The sequence below is a fragment of the Colius striatus genome, chromosome 8 (assembly GCF_028858725.1).
Source record: "Colius striatus isolate bColStr4 chromosome 8, bColStr4.1.hap1, whole genome shotgun sequence".
NCBI lineage: Eukaryota > Metazoa > Chordata > Aves > Coliiformes > Coliidae > Colius > Colius striatus.
In genome coordinates, this window is record NC_084766.1 from 26468638 (window position 1) to 26486456 (window position 17819).

At 39.5% G+C, this 17819-nt stretch overlaps 2 protein-coding genes across 5 annotated transcripts in view; one reads left to right on the top strand and one right to left on the bottom strand.

The window, feature by feature from the left end:
- Positions 1-5637, bottom strand: part of STN1 (STN1 subunit of CST complex) — a 47240-nt gene extending 41603 nt beyond the window's left edge. The window contains exon 1 of one of the 3 annotated variants that reach the window (XM_062001808.1): positions 5626-5637. Coding sequence is in view for 1 of the 3 variants with exons in the window: in XM_062001806.1 (XP_061857790.1) it covers positions 4087-4103 (17 nt within the window). In the remaining 2 variants the exon portion in view is untranslated. Of the gene's footprint in view, positions 1-4086; positions 4183-5536; positions 5602-5625 lie in introns of those variants that run through there. The other 2 variants (XM_062001807.1, XM_062001806.1) reach the window with 2 other exon arrangements.
- A 292-nt stretch (positions 5638-5929) lies between these two features.
- The window catches only part of SLK (STE20 like kinase), a 52388-nt gene continuing 40498 nt past the window's right edge, over positions 5930-17819 (top strand). For both annotated transcript variants that reach the window (XM_062001804.1, XM_062001805.1), the window contains exon 1: positions 5930-6749. In XM_062001804.1, the coding sequence (XP_061857788.1) occupies positions 6600-6749 (150 nt within the window). In that variant the 5' untranslated portion in view covers positions 5930-6599. The remainder of the gene's footprint in view (positions 6750-17819) is intronic.

The following is a 17819-nucleotide window of genomic DNA, read 5'->3' on the forward strand; positions in this document are numbered from 1 at the left end:
CTGCTGGCAGTGGCAGCTCCATAGGTACGAAGAACCACCTCCACTACACATTTCCAGGACAACTCACCTCACATGATTAAATGCTATGTTACAAATATACGGATCTAATGTCTGAAAGGTTGAATTGCCCTCTGAAGATACATTTCCCCACCGACTACTGAAAAAGCTAGACCTGTGTGCTGTTTAGTCTGGAGAAGAGGAGATTGAGGAGTGATCTTATTAACATTTATAAACATCTAAAGGGTGGGTGTCAGGAGGTTGGGACATCCCTCTTTTCTATAGTAGATAGTAACAGGACAAGGGGTAATGGGATGAAGCTGGAACACAAAAAGTTCCACTTAAATATAAGAGAAAACTATTTCACTGTTGAGGTGAGGAAGCCCTGGCACAGGCTGGCCAGGGGGGTTGTGGGGTCTCCTTACTTGGAGGTCTTCAAGACCCGCCTGGACATGTTCCTATGCGACTTGATCTAGGCGAACCTGCTTCTGCAGGGGGGTTGGACTAGATGATCTCTAAAGATCCCTTCCAACCCCTACCATTCTATGATTTTAAACACACAGATTTTTCTGAAGGCAAAATTAGATCAATCCTACTCCTAAACATTTTAACACTTTTTTTTTTAACTGCAAACATCAAATAATACTCTTATATGTTGAAGTTTCCAAATGCCACACGTTTCTATGGCAATTCTTGACTAACTGTTCCTACAGTAATGCATAAAAAAAGTCATGCAATGTATAGTTTTTAGGTTACTGATAGGAGCGTTAGCAATGGTTCTGGGTAATGAGATATGGGCAAGCTCTTGAGCATCTAACCTCTGGCATTATATTTTTTCCCTCTTTGTATTATATATGACTGAAGTATTTGCCTTATATCAGAAACGCTCGTAAAATACTGAGTACAAAATTGAGTGTCTTTTTTGCTTATGAAGGCAGCTTTAAACTTCAAATGCAGAACAAAAGTCTCTAAGCTACAGACCCATCAACTGAACACTTAATAGAAGGGCTTTAAGAATGTATATACAACACAGTATCTCCCTTTCAGCTTCCAATAAATAAGAGCATGATTTGATGCTCTTGGAGGAAAACGTAGATTAGGCCATCCTCTGATATAAAAGAAATAATTTTCATAAAACATTTAGTCCTCTTTTTTATTTCCTTCTTCGTCTTATCATAAACACAGATTATTAAGTACCAATAGTAACAGCTCCTCTGTACTTATCACTGTTATTGAGAGCATTAGGACACTGGAATCAGGTACAGCATAGCAAGTGTAGAGGGGTCACGTACACAAAGAAGATTAAAATGTCAGAGAGGGAAGAGAAGGAATATCTCTAAGGTCAATATACAAGATTGAAAGAAACTGAAAACACCATAGTATTTAAAAGCCACTGAACTGAGGTGCTCCTATGATGGGACAACACAGAAGAGTGGGAAAGGAAAAATGATGATCTCCTGATGATTACAAGAGAAGGGAGAAAAAGGACAGGTTCAGGAGTCACAAAAAAATTCTCAAAGCCTGAAGGACTGAAGAAAGTTAGTAAAAGCATGGTGGTACAAGGTGAAGTACCAGAACTTAATTAAAAAAAAATCCTGAACTCTGGGAAAAAGGAGTTGGATTCAGAAGGAAGCAAAGCAGCTTTTGGAAATAACTTCAGATGCAAAGGCTGGACATATGAGGCCTTGGCAAAAACCAAGACTGTAAAAAAGAGGACGTTCAAAAGGAAGGTAGTAGGCTAACTGAAAAGATCTAGCACTTACAGTGGGTTAACTAGAAGGATCTAGCAGTTACAGTGGCACTTAAGACCAAAAAGGTGTCCAAAACACCAGAAAACATTCACTCTGGAACAGAAGAGAGTAGAAATGAGCCTATGAAAAAAACATTGTATAATTAGAAAATATCAATGAAGACACCACATACATAAAGCAGAGGAAGCAGAAGGGACAGTGTTCCTTCTGCTAAAGGTGAGAGATTAAGGCAGATGAAACGTGAATTACACCTCAGATTTAACCATGAGCAAGCCACCTGTGACCTTACAGCAGTTCAATGAACTCAGACATCAGAAAGATGATTGGAGGAGCCCAGTGGAAGCGTGGGTGGACAGAAAGTCAAGACAACATAAAAATATACCATCAAATATTTTGAAAGAACTGAAGACAGGATGTAGGACTCCAGTGAAAAGGCAATATATGCTGTGAAGAACACATTTCAAATGAAATTCCTGAAGTGTTTATTCTCAAATGAAGATAAACTGAAGCAGAGCAGTTTAAACCAAACAGAAGTAAAACTCAGAGGGAGTTTGGAACAGCATTAAGTGTAAGTAATGAAATCAATGAGAAAGGATGGTGATATTGAGCAGCAGAAAGTATTTAGCCTTCTAAACCTCAAAGAGAAGAGAAACACTGCAATAAAGAGTTACAGTTATTTTTAAGACAGTATTTTTGATGCACAACCAAGATAGTTCTTGAACATCTTTACTCTGACACGTTGAGGAAGCTTTGAATTTTCAAATTGCATTGCATTACATTCCTGGAAAACTTTAATATACTTATAACTCATTTTTACCTTTTTGTCTGTACCATCTGGAAACGTTTACAGTTGCTACAAACCCCTGCTACCAGGAAAAACAAAACCAATGAAAACACACACAGAGAGAAAAGCACAGGCTTCATATAGCCTCCTCCATGCCAGGAAGTCAATGCAAATTGGGAGGGATTTACTACCGGCACTTAACCTTCACCTTAGTGAGTTTATTTATAGGATTGAGCAGCAAGCTGTAGCTCCAGAGTGAAAGAATAAGGGAAAAATTAGAGACTGAGCTACTGTTTTCCTTTTTAGAATTGATGTTTTCATCTGGAAATACCTGTTAAAGAGTAACCAAAAAAAAAAAGTTAAAGTAAAACTTTTTCACTAGATGAATTCCTCCTTTCCTGTGCCATTACTTTCAACATAATATGAATTAAAAACTCTGGGGAACAGGAAGACTAACTATAAAAAAAAGTCTAAAGGAATACATCTGTAGTACATGCTAACATCTAGTCATTGGTAGGATGACATTACTGTCCCTGTTCTGGTCTGAGTGAACCTGTTTTATCATTCAAGTTCAAAATGAGCTGATATGTTATATAGATGCTGTACAGGAACTACTTACAATCAAAAGTTCATTTGCTCATAGAGCTAAGAAAGAACCAGGCCCTGGTATCCCAGTGCCATAACTGACAACCCTAAAGCAGGAAACACAACTAGATTTGCTCACATATAGCTCAAGAAATTTTCTTTTAGTTTGCATTTATTTCTAGCTACTATTACAAACTCTGACATATCCACATACATCTCCCTACCATGATATTAACTTTGAGACTAAAGAAGAGCTAATCCTGCCTAGATACAAGGATTTTACACTATGGCTTCGGATTCCTAATTTTCCCCATCTTCCATTCATTAGTCAGTTCAAATAAACAGATAGAAATCTGTCTCAAAGCTTTTTTAGTAGAGAGAAAGTAAGCTAAAATAAAAATATTCAATTTAAAAAATAAAATGATTACTCAAGCCAATATTTTATTCTAACATCTAAATCAAAAGCTAGCACCCTACCTGAAAGGGCACCACAAAAAATGTTCAAAGTATTATAGAGAAAAGAAAGAAATTGAATTGAAAAGAAAAAAATCCAGAAGCTAAATTGCTGCTGGAGAAATCTTATCAATAATTTCTTTTGTTATTCTATTTAATCCAAATTATCCACATGAACCTTGCAAATTAAGTTAATAGGTGCAGCCAACCAGATCATAGAGGAGAAAGGAAAACAGCTCATTTGGATTGCAGTTGTTTCCTGGTATTACCCTTAAACACATAAACAGTCTCAGCTTTAACAGCCTCCTTGGCAGTTTTGCATTTTGTGGCCAAGCTGCCGGTACAAAGGAACCACAAAGCCCAAGATAATTTTTGAATAACAGACCTCAACTATTACAACAAATCGGGACTGCTATCAGGTTAGCAAGAGCACTTGAAAGGCTATTTGTGTTTGTAAAGTAGTATTACCCTTGAAACTTATTTTAAACAGATTAAAGAAGTTAACTCAGGACATACCCTTTTGTTTGATTCATAAACGCAGGCAGCAGCCATCTCCTTGTTCTGAGGCAACATTGTGCTAGTCAGTCCTATCCTATAGTATCTATAGCATTACAGATACTATTAGCACCCCCAATTACTCAACATAAAACATCAACATCTTCTTAAACAGCTTTTCCCCAGCATGCTCCAGCTAAAGAACACCATCGTTCACATATGACACAAAGTTCCACTCCAGACAATTTCTACGTCCTTATTTCCTTTCTAATCTTCATTACCATTGACATCTATACTATTAGACAACTCCTTTGCTGAAATCCCTTTCCTGACTTCACTCAGCACTTTCTATTCCCTGAAGTCATGCCTCCTTCAGGGAGACTGAAGAGGTTGCCATGTGATCCTCATAACTAGTGCATCTCAATGCCTCATTATTATTACTGAGTTTACACATTCACTACATTCCTTAGATAACAAACTACTGTCACGTTAATAAAATGGTCTGAGGAATGATGTCTAAAAAACTGAAGCTTATAATGCAGCCTAAATGAATGATAACTGCAGGCACTCGGGTTCATATGAGGATAGGGCACTGCATGATTTTCACTGGGTGTTTGTCTTATCATCAGATCTCTCTCACATCTCCCATCAGTAACTTAACTGCAAGATGGAGTTCCTGACTCATCACACAGCCTAACCTTTGTCTCAGAGAGGTCTGTCTGACAATTGTCCCCTTGCCAAGACAGCGGGAAAGCTTCTTGCTTTCATCTGAAAAAACCCCACACATTTTGTAGCTAATAAACTATCAATAATAATAAGCTATTAAAATATATGTCATACTTCATGCTGATGAAATAATCACTTGTGGGAAAAGAAGGTGGTGAGATAAGGAAATTGAAATCTATCCCACTGACTAAATCTCACAAGATACCAAACATGTACAGCACACCAACATCACACCCTGTTATGACGGAATGCTGTGACAAACAAGTCACAGGTTTAGGAAGAGGACTGGCCCACAAACAAAAGAAAGCCCTTCAACATTTCCGTTTCTTACCGACACCATCCTCAAAGGGCCACTTTCAAGCTTAACCCCTGCAGGAGGCACCACCTGCCATCACAATGCCTCCTGGAGACAAAGAAAGCCTCATACTTTCTTCAGCTACCACAGTCCGGCCTGTGCTGAAACGAGGAACTCGAGGTACATACACAGCCAGCCTTGAAAGGAACCCGTCCCCTGTCTACAAAACATCATCGTATGCTACAGGAAATAGCTGAGAGGCTGTCACTACACGGGACAGTTGGGAAGAAAAAGGAGCAAAGCTTCCCTCAGGATACACAGCAGAGGGTAAAAGGTCTCTTTTCCTCACAGCGGAACAGAAGGAAGAAGCCACATCCCTCTCCATTTACACTGCGAGTACGAAGCCTATCTCCCAGGAAAAACAGGAGGAAGGAACGAAAACTCGCCCACCCCAAAATGCCGCCTCGCAGCTCAGCGGCCAGCAGCGGTGAGGGGGCAGGAGACTCACCCCTCCATCTTGGGCACAGACACCAACTTACCCGCCCGAGGCCTCGGCGCGCCCCTATTGGCTCGCGCGGCCGCGTCACGTGGGGAGGGAAAAGCCCCGCCCATTTGCCGGGGACGCCTTTGGTGCGGCGCATGCGCACGGGCCGAGGGGAGGCTGTGGCGCGCGTGCGCCAGCGCGGCGGCGGCGGCCGGAGCGCGAGGCGGTTCCGGGAGCGCGGGAAGAGGCGTGGGGGCACGGGGCGCGCGCACGCGCTGGCGGCGGGAGGAGGAGAAGGAGGAGGAGGTGCCGGTGGGGCCGCTGCCGCCCCGCCTTGCAGGAAACGGTGCCGCCCGGGCCCCGCTCTGTGAGAGGGTGGGGGAGCGAGCGAGACAGAGAGCGGCAGGGAAGCGTCCTCTTTCTCCGAGCTGCCACCCCGGGACGTCGCGGGACTCCGCTCCGTGAGGGCACCGGCCGGGAGTCAGGAGCAGGACAGCCCTCTCTCTCTTCTACGTCCACCCCATCTACCGAGGCGGGAGCGCCCTCGGCGGGCAGCGGGGTGACCGCGCCCCCCCCCCCTCCTCCCCGCCCGGCGCGCAGCCGCTGCCCCCTTCCAGCTGGAGTCGTGATCCCTTCGCCGCCCCTCTTCTCCTCAGGCTCCATCCTCCGCCCCGCCCGCCCTCGAGCCGCCCGTCCCGAGAAGAGAGCCCGACACTTGTTGCTGACGGGATGGTCACCGGCCCGGCCGAATAGGCAGGGACCGCCGAACCCGTCGCGGGAGAGGACCGGTGCGGCCGGCGTCCAGGGCCCGGCCCCTTTGGGGGCCTCCGGGGGGATCTCGGAGTGTTTCCTCTCAGCGCCCGGAGGTGACGGCTGCCCCGGAGGCGTGAGGACTTTCCTCGGCCCTCGTGGGGATCGCGCCCGGCAAGACCGCCCGCCCCGGATGGTGACGGCGGGCTGAGGGGGCACCGCCAGACGCCTCCCGCCACCTGGTCGCCCGGAGGCTGGCCGCCCTCGGCAGGAGGGAAGATGTCCTTCTTCAACTTTCGTAAGATCTTCAAGCTGGGTGGTGAGAAGAAGAAGAAACAATACGAGCACGTCAAGAGGGATTTGAACCCTGAGGAGTTCTGGGAGATTATAGGAGAGCTGGGAGATGGTGCTTTCGGTAAAGTGTTCAAGGTAAGGGCAAGCGGGCAACTCGGATCACTGGTTTTGTTCGTAAAATTACTCGTAGTATCTCTTCCCAGATCAGCGCCGTCTAAAGTTTGTGTGTCTGTAAGCTCTGTCACCTTGGGATACCTGTTGTAAGCATCAAGTTTCCGGAGCGCTGGGTTGGGCAGGTTCGCGCTGCGCCCACCTGCCGCCCCGCCAAGAGGGACGCGTCCCGGGCTCCTGCCGCGTGTCGGCTCTAGAGCGGAGCCTATGATCCAGACGGCTCTTGTCCACGGAGGCTCATGAAACTAAAGATAGAAAAGACCTATTAGGTCATTGTCCCGCCTTCTGCTCCACCCTGCCCTTTGCTGAATCGCTCACTTCTCCTGTATTTTGTTTTCCTGGTCTCCCATAAAGTATAGCTTCTAACCTCAACAAAAAGTGTATTTTCTTAGGTGTGAAGTTCATACTTTTTCCTTTTTTTTAAAGTTACTATACGGAAGGAAGCCCGTGAACAGTAAACTTGTGTGCCTTGTGTGTCGTTTATAGGGCTAAGCTCGTGTTGCTTTTAATGGGCATTCTCGTATCTTGTTCCATGTGGAGCTGAGTTAAATACTATGTAATCTTGGCTTTCTTGGCATGGCAGAATTCCTGTGTTGGATCTTCTAACTTCTCTCAGTTGTTCGATCTTTAAATCTTCAAGTAGACTGGTATAAGTAGTGTTTTTAAGGATGCTTATCCAGAATTTATCACAGATATAACAGGCAATACTGTAGCTTTTGAACAAATCTTTACTCCCCTTTCTAAAAAGGCCTGAAAGCTCCCAGTTTTAGTTTAGGGACAGTGTGGAAAAAACATCATGGAGGATAGTAAGCATGAGGAAATTGAGGAACTGACATGAATTAAGACTCTAGAGAAGATTCTTGAGACTGAAAAAAAATAGTATAAGAAAGATCAGCATTTGCAGTGTGTCTAAGCTAATTTGGTCAAGAAACATTTAGATCTAGAGTACTGCATCTGAGTTTGTGAAATCTTGGTACTCATTAAACTTGTTCTGGTTTTGGTAGAAATTGTTTTAGATTTTATGTACTGTGATGTTACTTCTTCCTAAATGTGAGCAGAAGTGCCAGAGTTAGTTCAGAGTGATACATGTTAGGGTTTTTTTTTTTGGTCCTAGGAATTTGTGTCAATGTTCTATTTTAAGAGCATCTGCTTTATTTTCATACCAGTGTAATATGTAGCCTAGATGGTGGTTCTCATGTCAACGTAGAAGATCAGAGGGCTTTTTGTGTTAAAATGACTGGGAAGTGTGCCTGAAGTTGCTACATCATAAAGCTGGTGACTACAAAACCAATATATTCTCTAGTGATACTTGCAGCATATGAAAAAAAAATAACCTTCATAGTGGAGTTTTGATTCCCTTTTTGTTACTGTAATGCTCTATCCCATAGAGATGACTGAGGAAGCCTCAAAGATACAATACTAAATGTATTCTCCTCCTCTCTCACATACATAACCCCTCCCATCCTCAAACCTCTTCTCACTTCTTGTTTGTCTGTAGGCATATCTGTTCTAGCAGTATTCTGTAGAGGAAGGTGTCAGAGTAAGACAACTAGTTAGTTTTGCATTTCAGTGTCCTTCATGTACAAGAGGAGAGCGCTTTTTTCCTAGTTGGATGTGATTTTTCACTTTGAAATGTATTTCTGAATGTGAAATGACAGTGTGTTAATTATTGAAATGAATTTTTCAAAACTAAAACCTATTTTAAAAATTGTGGTAGTCAGAATTACACATGCAGTCACACTGGTAAACTTGTTGAATGCAGCACATGTGAAAATTAACAGGTACAGGTATTGCTGGAATAAAAAAATGCCATTAAAAAAAAAGTCTCCTACTGCATATATTTGGCAGCATTCATTTTGTTTCCATCTAGTTTGAGGAGGAGGATTATGCACAGATACTAACTGTACTTGTGTTCCTGCAGCTGAGCATACTTGGCAAGAAAGAAACTGTTTCAAAAGCAAGGGTGTGTTAGGTTGTTCTTTCTTGGATATACACCTCAAATGAGAAACGGCAAAACTTGCCATTCAGTACCTTCTCAAATTTTAGAATAAAAACTGTAAACTAGAACAAAACTGTCAACTTTTGAAGACTTTGTCTTGAAGTAATATTAAGGGCAGGGGCATTGAGGGTTTTAATTTCATTTATGTTTTTTTTTTTCTTTTGTTGTGGTTTTGTTTAACCAAAACTCCCAACACTGTAGTGTCAGTTACATTTGCCAAAACTACATTTGCTTTTGTTTAAGATCCTGGGAGTCAGTGTGTGACAGAGTTTTGGCAGATATATGATAAAATAGAATTGCCAGATAAATAAGACTGTGTGTGCTTTGGACTTGTAGTTAAAAAATAAAAAGGTTAGATTTGTAACATGCTACGATTTCCTGTGGAGAAGTATTTGGTTTAGTTGTGTAACTCACCTTCTGGACAGAGTAGCAAATATTTAAATAAATCCCCAAATCAGCTCATAAATGATTCTGACAGTACAGTGAAACCTAGATGATTACATTATTTACATTAAAAATACGATGCCAAGTGATAAGTAGTATACAGAAATCTTAAGGCTGTGACATACTTGTGATTGTTTCCACTTCTTCTCAATGAAGTACAAGGGTCTTGCTTATTCTTTTAATAACTTAGCCAAATTACTAGAAGAGCTTATTTCCTTTGAAGCTGTTTGTTCTAGTTTTCTAAAGCTTTCTTAGCTCTAACAATTCTCACTTTTGTATTCTCTAACTTCTAAGCAATGTTTAGAAATACTCTGTCTCTAAGTGTTTCAACTGCAGCTGCAAGTCTCTCTTGTGATCAGAGGAGCTATGTAAATGTAGGCTACTGACGGCGAAGGTTTATGGTTGCATAGGACTTTTCATTCTAGTCCTTTTCAGCCTCTTCAAAGAGGCCACTTTTAGGCTGTTTTCTTTTCTTTTTGCTCTTGGCTAATGAATAATGGTGTAGCTTTCCATCCTTTTTTCAATTTATAGCTCCTTGCAACACTTCAGTAGCAGGTGATGGACCTTGTAAAGAGAATTTTGAAGTTGCTGATGATAGATTTTTTTTTTTCCAGTCTCTTTTAGTTGCCCTTCATGGATTATTTAGAATTACTGAATGGACTGCCAGGGTTCTGACAGGCACTGAAGAAGCATAATATTAGCATTGGAGGTTGTTTTCAACTTTGAAATTTAGCAGTCAGATCACAAAGTACTCTTTTTTTAAAGAAAAAAACGGGGGAAAAGAAAAAAATCTGAGGCTTTTACTGTTGAAGTTCATTGTAATCAGTTTGCTTTAGAAATTACCTACACTATTATGTTACTTTATTGGGTGTAATATTGTCCTGTTGTATCATATATCAGTCCAGTGCACATAGTAAATATTGCTTTAAGGTAAACAGTAGAAGCAAGTGTCAAAGACTCTCATCAGCTTTAAGCAATGTTCTAAATTTCCAGAAGTAAACGTTCAGATGATGTGAAAATAGACCTTTAAAATGCCTGATGCATTCTGTGACTTGCTATTGATAAAGTTCCTGATTGAGAATCTTTATCATACAGATGCATATAATGAATTAAAATGCAGATATGTTACTAGGTTCACCTTTTGAATGAAATAAAGTGCTGGGGCTATGTTTCAGTAAGATTTTTTTTCAGCCTTTTTTTGATAGGAAGGCTATTGTACACTAATACGAGAATGCTCAAGTTACAGAAAGGCATTTTCATAGGTTTTTTTTTAGTTGGTGTTATCTTTGGGCCCCCCACTAGAGGATAGTCGTCCAGAAAATCACAGTCTTTTGGCCATCATTAATACAATTACAGGTATCTTCTCCACAAATAGACTAACGTAAAGTCTTCTATGGGAACAGATACTGTATCAGTAGAATGCATGTGGCAGTAAACTATATAAGAAATAGAGTATCTACCTATGGTATGTGTTTGTAAGGAGAATATTTAGTGTATATATGTTTTAATAGAAATTGACAAACTACTACTGGACAGTCCTTTGTACTTCTCTGGTTTAGAATTGGAGTCATAGTGCTTAGTTTGAATTGGAATATTCTGCCCATTTATAGTATCCTATTTATGACACTGAATCTAAGATGCTGGGAGCATTGTGTATACAAGATTCTTGTAGGAATTTGGATAATCAAATATTTGTGTTTCATTCAAAGTTACTAAGACAAGTTTTACATCTCGCAGCAGTTAACTGATGCTTGGTTTTAAAGCCTATTCTGCTTACTTTTCAAAGTCAGAGAAGAAATGTTGTGGAAGCTGATAGCCATAATCACGGTAAACAGCATTACCCCAATGCATTATCTTCTGAAAATTACAATTGCCTTAAGTAATCACAGATACTTGTATTTGCAATCAGGGACAATACAAACTCATCTCTGGCTAATCATAATGGTATTATGGTAATAGTATTTCTTCCAAGTGCAGTAAACCAATGATGATTTTTCCTTTAAGTTAAGCTTTTGTTTCTGTATTTAAAACAATGTTACCTGTAATGTACTAAGATGACTTAGAGGAGAGCTTGGTTTTGTGTTAATGCCTCTACATCAGGTAGAAACAAACAGAATTTTTAAGTAGGGATTTAATAAGAATGGACAGATTATGTCATATAATGATAGTGCAGCTTTAACTCCTTTTAATGCTGAAATATGAACTGACAATTGTCTGTTTAGAAGTACTTTTGAGGTACCACTAATATTGTAACTTATTTTCTAATCCTAGAAAATGCTTTAATTAATCTGACCTGGAAACAAAATCAGGGCAGAGCAAGGAGAATTTATATTTCCTAGTTTCTGTGGTCTTACAGCACATTGTTATAAATAATTCCTCTGGTTGCATATTGCAACTTGAAGTTATCTTGGTAGTGTATCATGCTGCTTGCTAGAGTGAATGTCTTTTACGTCTGTAATGTGTAACACTCATAGGAATAGAATTGGATCACTTTATAGCTAAACTGATCATCTGTTTTTTGTCTGCTCTCTATCTTTTAACTTACCTGGCATATTTAGCTCCACTAATTCTTTAGATGAATTTGCTAGCGCTGTTGAAACTCGCAAACATTCCTATATAGAAGATAAAATTCGCTGTGGAAGGATATGGCTTGAGATCATCTGAAATCCTTTATGTTTTGTATTAACTGGAAGATGAAGTCATGTTTGAGAATTTTTAGTCAAATACTGTGTTTGGTAAACCTGAAGTTTCATGTGTAGCTCTGCCATAGCTTAGACCTAGAAAGAAAAAGCAGGTGAAAATATCCTAAATAAAATTTTAATACCTAAGAAAGAATAAGTGCAGAACTTTTGGCCATTTTGATTAAAATTGTTTTGTTTACTAAATAGATTTTGTTCTAATCTGTTTTCATTCATAATTGACTATATAAGTTGACCTTTGATTAAACTGGAACAGTAAAGTAGTGCAGTTGTCCTCAGGAGATATGAATTAATAATATTCACTTAAATGGCACATTGCTTTGTTTAGCTGTAGAGGCATTAGTAGATGGAGAAGAGAGTTGATGCACTCTCAGGAGACTAATGTATAAGATGTTCAATTTAAAATATTTAATCTAAGTAAAATAGAACTAAAACTTTACCTAAAGCTTGCTAAGAACAGTAAGTTTCGTAAGAGTATTTTAGGACTGCTGTGTATGGTTTAGATGAAAAAAAATACTAAAAGTCAAAGTATCTCAGTCTTGCTGATCAGCTTGGTGAGTTGCTCTATAATGTTATCTTTGTTTTAACACTATTGCTGTTGAAGATACCAGATAAGGAAAAAGCAGTATCAACAGTTCTAAACCCTAGGAAATATGTTAAGAGGAGAGCTTTCAGAGCTCTTTACACCTATTGTCACTCTGCCTTAGTTTTCTCTGGAAAGGAGTAGTGCAAGAACTCATCTGTAGACTGTGAACTGAGAGAATTTTCTTGTTTCAAATGACTATTTGCAAAAAAATAGTATCTCCTTTCCATTTTGTCTATAGCAAGGAAATATTCTAAAAGAAGCATAGCACGTGTTTTGTGTCTCACTTTGAATATCTCTAAGTCGCTTGGCTTAAAATCAGCATCAGAATACTTAACTTATGAGTAATGTATTGTCTGTTGCATTCAGAGTTAAAACTGCAGACAAGTTTGTGGAAGATAAATATAGAATGCTCATGATCACTCCTTGGTAACGCAGTCATCTTTTCCAAGGTGTGAGCACAGTTACATAAACTGTTTAAAACTCTAAGTAAATAGGAAATCGGTATTTGATTTTTATTTATCTGTGTTTATAAAATTTCCTCCTTTTTTCATGTCATCTGATATTTCACATTTCTTAGCTAACTATTTGTGTGAGTGCTTGGACTGTTTGTTTCATGTCTGGAGAGTGAGACTTTGGATTTCAGGTATAAGTTAAATGTGACTGTGTAGTCATAGAATGATAGAATAGTGGGGGTTGGAAGGGACTTTTAGAGACCAACTGAAGCAGGTCCACCTAGATTAGGTCGCACAGGAACATGTCCAGGCAGGTTTTGAAGACCTCCAAGGAAGGAGACTCCCCAACCTCCCTGGGCAGCCTGTGCCAGGGCTCTCTCACCTCAACAGTGAAATAGTTTTTCCTTATGTTTAAATGGAACTTTTTGTGTTCCAGCTTCTTTCCATTATTCCTTGTCCTGTCACTAAATACAACAGGAAAAAGGGATGCCCCAACCTTCTGCCATCCACCATTTAGATATTTCTAAATATTAATGACATACCTCCTCAGTCTCCTCTTCTTCAGACTAAACAGCCCCATTTCCCACAGCTTTTCCTCATAAGGAAGATGCTCCAGTCCTCTGATCATCTTGGTGGCCCTGTGCTGGACTCTCTCCAGCACTTCCCTGTCCCTCTTGAGCTGAGGAGCCCAGAACTGGACACAGGACTCCAGACGAGGCCTCTCCAGGGCAGAGTAGAGGGGGAGAAGAACCTCCCTTGACCTGCTGGCCACACTCTTCTTGATGCATCCCAGGATGCCATTGACCTTCTTGGCCATGAGGGCAGATTGCTGGCTCATGTTCAGTTTATTCGCTGAATGGCAGCACAGCCTCTGGTGAATCGGCCAGTCCTCCCAGTTTGGTGTCATCAGCAAGCTTGCTAATATTGAAAAATAGACTGCAGAAGGAAGCTTCTTTAAGTAGTTCTAACTTTGTGAAATAATTATTCATATCTAAGATGCAGTATATTTAATAAAATAATTCTAGTATAGGAGCTAAAAAAAAGTGATACTCTTTTGGTTTTTTTTTTTTACCAGGTTTTGTAGTCAAGTTGGTTAAACCCTTTGAGATTAATCTTTGACAGGAAAATTGTCCTCCAGCAATACAATCCTCCAAGCAGTAATATGTGCTATTGTTGCACAACAGTAGTTCAGAAGTTTCTTCTAGTGGTGATTCAAATTCTAGTTTTGACCAGCCCATAAACAATGTTGAAGAAATAATTTATTGGTTTGTAGTTGCAAAGGCCACAATCTCTAGTTTGGGCTTTTTTTCTTTAATTGAATGCAGTTATGAATGGGTCTTACTTATTTCCTGCACCATGACCTATGTTTTAGGAATCTCGTAAGATTATAAACATCATTTACCTTCAATTACAGGTGTGTTGTGTAAAAGACGGAGCACATAATTAAACTCTGGTTTGACATCTTAAATGCATTCTTTGAGACCCTAGTGCCTAAAGTGTCTTTTGTGGATACTTTTTTAATATTTACTTCTTTGTGCTCACCCAATAACCCTTTAATTATATTCAGATTATACACACAATTGATTAATTCATATTGTCTCACCTCTTGCATATTATCTTTCTTTACAATAGCTGCCAAAGTACTCAACTACAATGCTTGTGCTATTTTTTTCATTTGGTGATGTTTGTAGGGTTCCAGACTTCAATGTATAGTGATGGAAAAGTCATGAAAGTTGCAGTCAGAAAATAAAGCAGACAATTAATAGCACAGTCAAAAAATGAATGGTGTGCTATAATTTTTCTCTAAACTCATGTAAAATACATGTTGTAACTCCCTCTAATTTATTTTTAATGGCTGTGTAACATGATTACAGTATGGAATGCTAGAAAGAAATTTTAACTGTCAAATATGTCTCAAATATGTCATGTGGAAACACATTTTTTTTCCACTCAGAAATAGGAAGTAATCTTTTTAGAGAGCAGGAAGACCTAAAACTTTCGGAGTGTGGTTAAGTGATATTCAATAAATCTAGTGGGCTACCTCAAACCACTTTGCCATGATATTCAGACTAAAAAAATCAAGGCTTTACTGTAAATGTTAATTTTTCATCGGCATTTGAAATTTTCCGTTGAATGTGCTCAACCTTCACGATGTAAACCAACTACATTACGTGCAGCAGAAGATTCACAATAAAGTAGTAATAGAAGATTCTTTTTATACTTAATGCATCTACTTAAACTATCATATTTGGTTTTAGTAGGACGTACTGTTTCTTAAAGCAGTTCTGAATGTATCTAAAAGCAAGTTACAGTATTAAAGTCATAGATTTTTCTTGGTTTTGCTCTTGATTGAGTAGTTTTCAGTATTCTGTGGGATTGTCTGTGTTTATAGAGAGAGGTTAATGAGAACAGCTAAGTATGAATGGTGATTTGGAAGCTAAGAGAAGGATACAAACTTTTCCCCCTTTATTGAAACATAGAATTGAATCATAGAATCGTTTCAGCTGGAAGAGACCTGTAAGGTCATCAAGTTCAGCTTTTGTCCCAGCCTTATCAACCACTAGACCATTTCCCTAAATGCAACCTCCAACCATCTCTTAAACACCTCCAGGGGCAGTGACTCCATCACCTCCCTGGGCAGCTGGTTCCCATGCCTGATAATCTTTTGAGGAAAGAAATGCCTCCTAATATCCATCCTGAACCTTTTAAACTGAACCTTTAGTTAATTACCTATAGCCTAGAGCAAGAAATTGTTGAAGTGTAAAATAATGCTTGAATCAAATTCCACCCAAAGTCTGGCTTTTGAAGGTTCTGATTACCTGAAGAGTGCTGTTCTGTGGTGTGATTTTTAAATTTTTACTCATTTTCCTATGGAAAACAATATGAAGAAGTGAAAAAGTAGGATTGTACTACAGTAGCCAAACAAATTTATTCATAGCCTTTAAAATTTGCTAAATCTCTCCTTACTACAGAGGACTGAGAGACTGTTACCTTAAAGTGTCAGTCTTAATTACTTAGTATGAAAGCTATGGCAAATCCCCACGCTAAGAATTGGTTTAAAATCCATCTAGCTTTCTAACAAGTTGGAGAAGTCCATTCCTTTGTTTTCTTTATATGTCATTTTACATCTGAGACTTTCTTGTTTAAGGAGGACTTTAAGGAATTGAGATTTGTCTCTAGAAAATGTTCAGTTGTGTGATTCAGACAACAATGTTCTGAGAGAAATTATTGTAGCTGTTAATGATACAGTGATAACTTCAGCAAGACTTTTTGCACTGGGATTTATTCTTTCTTTATAGGTAATGATTCTGACAGATTTATGCCATAAAACTAAAGTTTTTTCTCTAGCACATGTCTAGATTTCACGTTATAGAAGACAACTTTTCACTTATGTTTCTAAGCAGTACTATACCAGGAAAAGAGCTATTACTTTGTAATCAGAAGGCAGTAAAACCGTAATGGAGAAATATCAATGGAGGGATTCAACAAGAGTTAGCATGTTGCAGCAAACCCTTCAGTCCTTCACAGCTTTTGTTTCAAAGAGGCTTTTCTCAGTTCATATGTTGCCTTTTTATTATTTTGTAAAGTTCGGTCATGTTCCTGCCCCACCTTCAGCTTTTCCTGTTTGAAGAGGCCCAACCTTTTTAGTCTGATTTTTATAAGACAACTGCTTGACCCTTTAAAGGTCTTAGTTGTCCTTCTCTCATTCTCTTACTCGTTCAACTTCTGCAGATGACAGAAATCTTTCGGTTCATCATTCAGGTAAACTCTTTTGGTTTCCAGCGCTGTATAGTCATAGGTCAGAACCATAGGTCTGTGCAACTGCATTACACCATGAAAACTGAACTATGATCATTGCTGGGAAATACTGTCAGAAGAGTTTGAATAGGAATTATCCCCAAATTGAACTCCAGTCATTCCAGTAGTATGGAGAAATGGGTATTCTTAGAGTTAAGACAGACTTTTTTCCTCTTTCATCTTTTCTAACTAGTTTTTAATACCAATGAAGGTGCACTAACTGAGTTTATAAGTAACCTGAAAGAAAGAAGCACTGTCTGCTATTTTTCGTCTCACCACATAGAGTGGAATACTGCCCAGCCTTTCCTATTGAATGACAGGGATAGCTAGGGTACCTAAAAATACCTCCTTTCCTTTTGACTCTAGCAAGAACTTTAAGCTGGCTCTTAGTAGCAAACTTAAATGTTCTGTCAGCTTGATAACCCTAGAAGTTGTTTTTTTGTTTAGCATATTCAAGTTAATGAAAACAAACAAAAAGCTACACACCTCCCCTAGCCTCTAAAGGTGAAATATAAAAATTAGTTAGTGTACACACTTGTTAACTCTATTTGTGATATCCATTTCAGTGTTGATAATCTTGTAATTTATTAGTCTTTAGTGGGCCAGCATTGGACCTCACATTTGAGCTATTGCAATGTGAAGAAGCACTTCAGTAGTATGGAAACACACTGCAATAGTATGGAACTATGATACCAAGTCAATATACACACATCTCTCAGTGTTGCATTTCAGAAGCTTTATTAATTCGACTTCTGAATGATGAGTGGCTGAGTGTTTACCATGACTGCTTCCACAGCAGTTTCCAACAAGTCAATTCAGCCAGAGTTCTAGTGGTGTATTCCCATTCCCACTTCCTTCCTTGTGACAGGTCTGGTGCTTGCCAACTCCGTGATGATCTGGTTCAAGGAACTTAGCCACCTAAAAGCTGATTGTACATGTAATCTTCTTGGCTCCCCAGACCAGCTCACGGGAGGGCCAGACAAGTGATGCTGCTGATGTCAAGGAAAAATGACAGGACAGTGTCAGCATTGGCTTAAATAGCTATAGAAGGGAAGA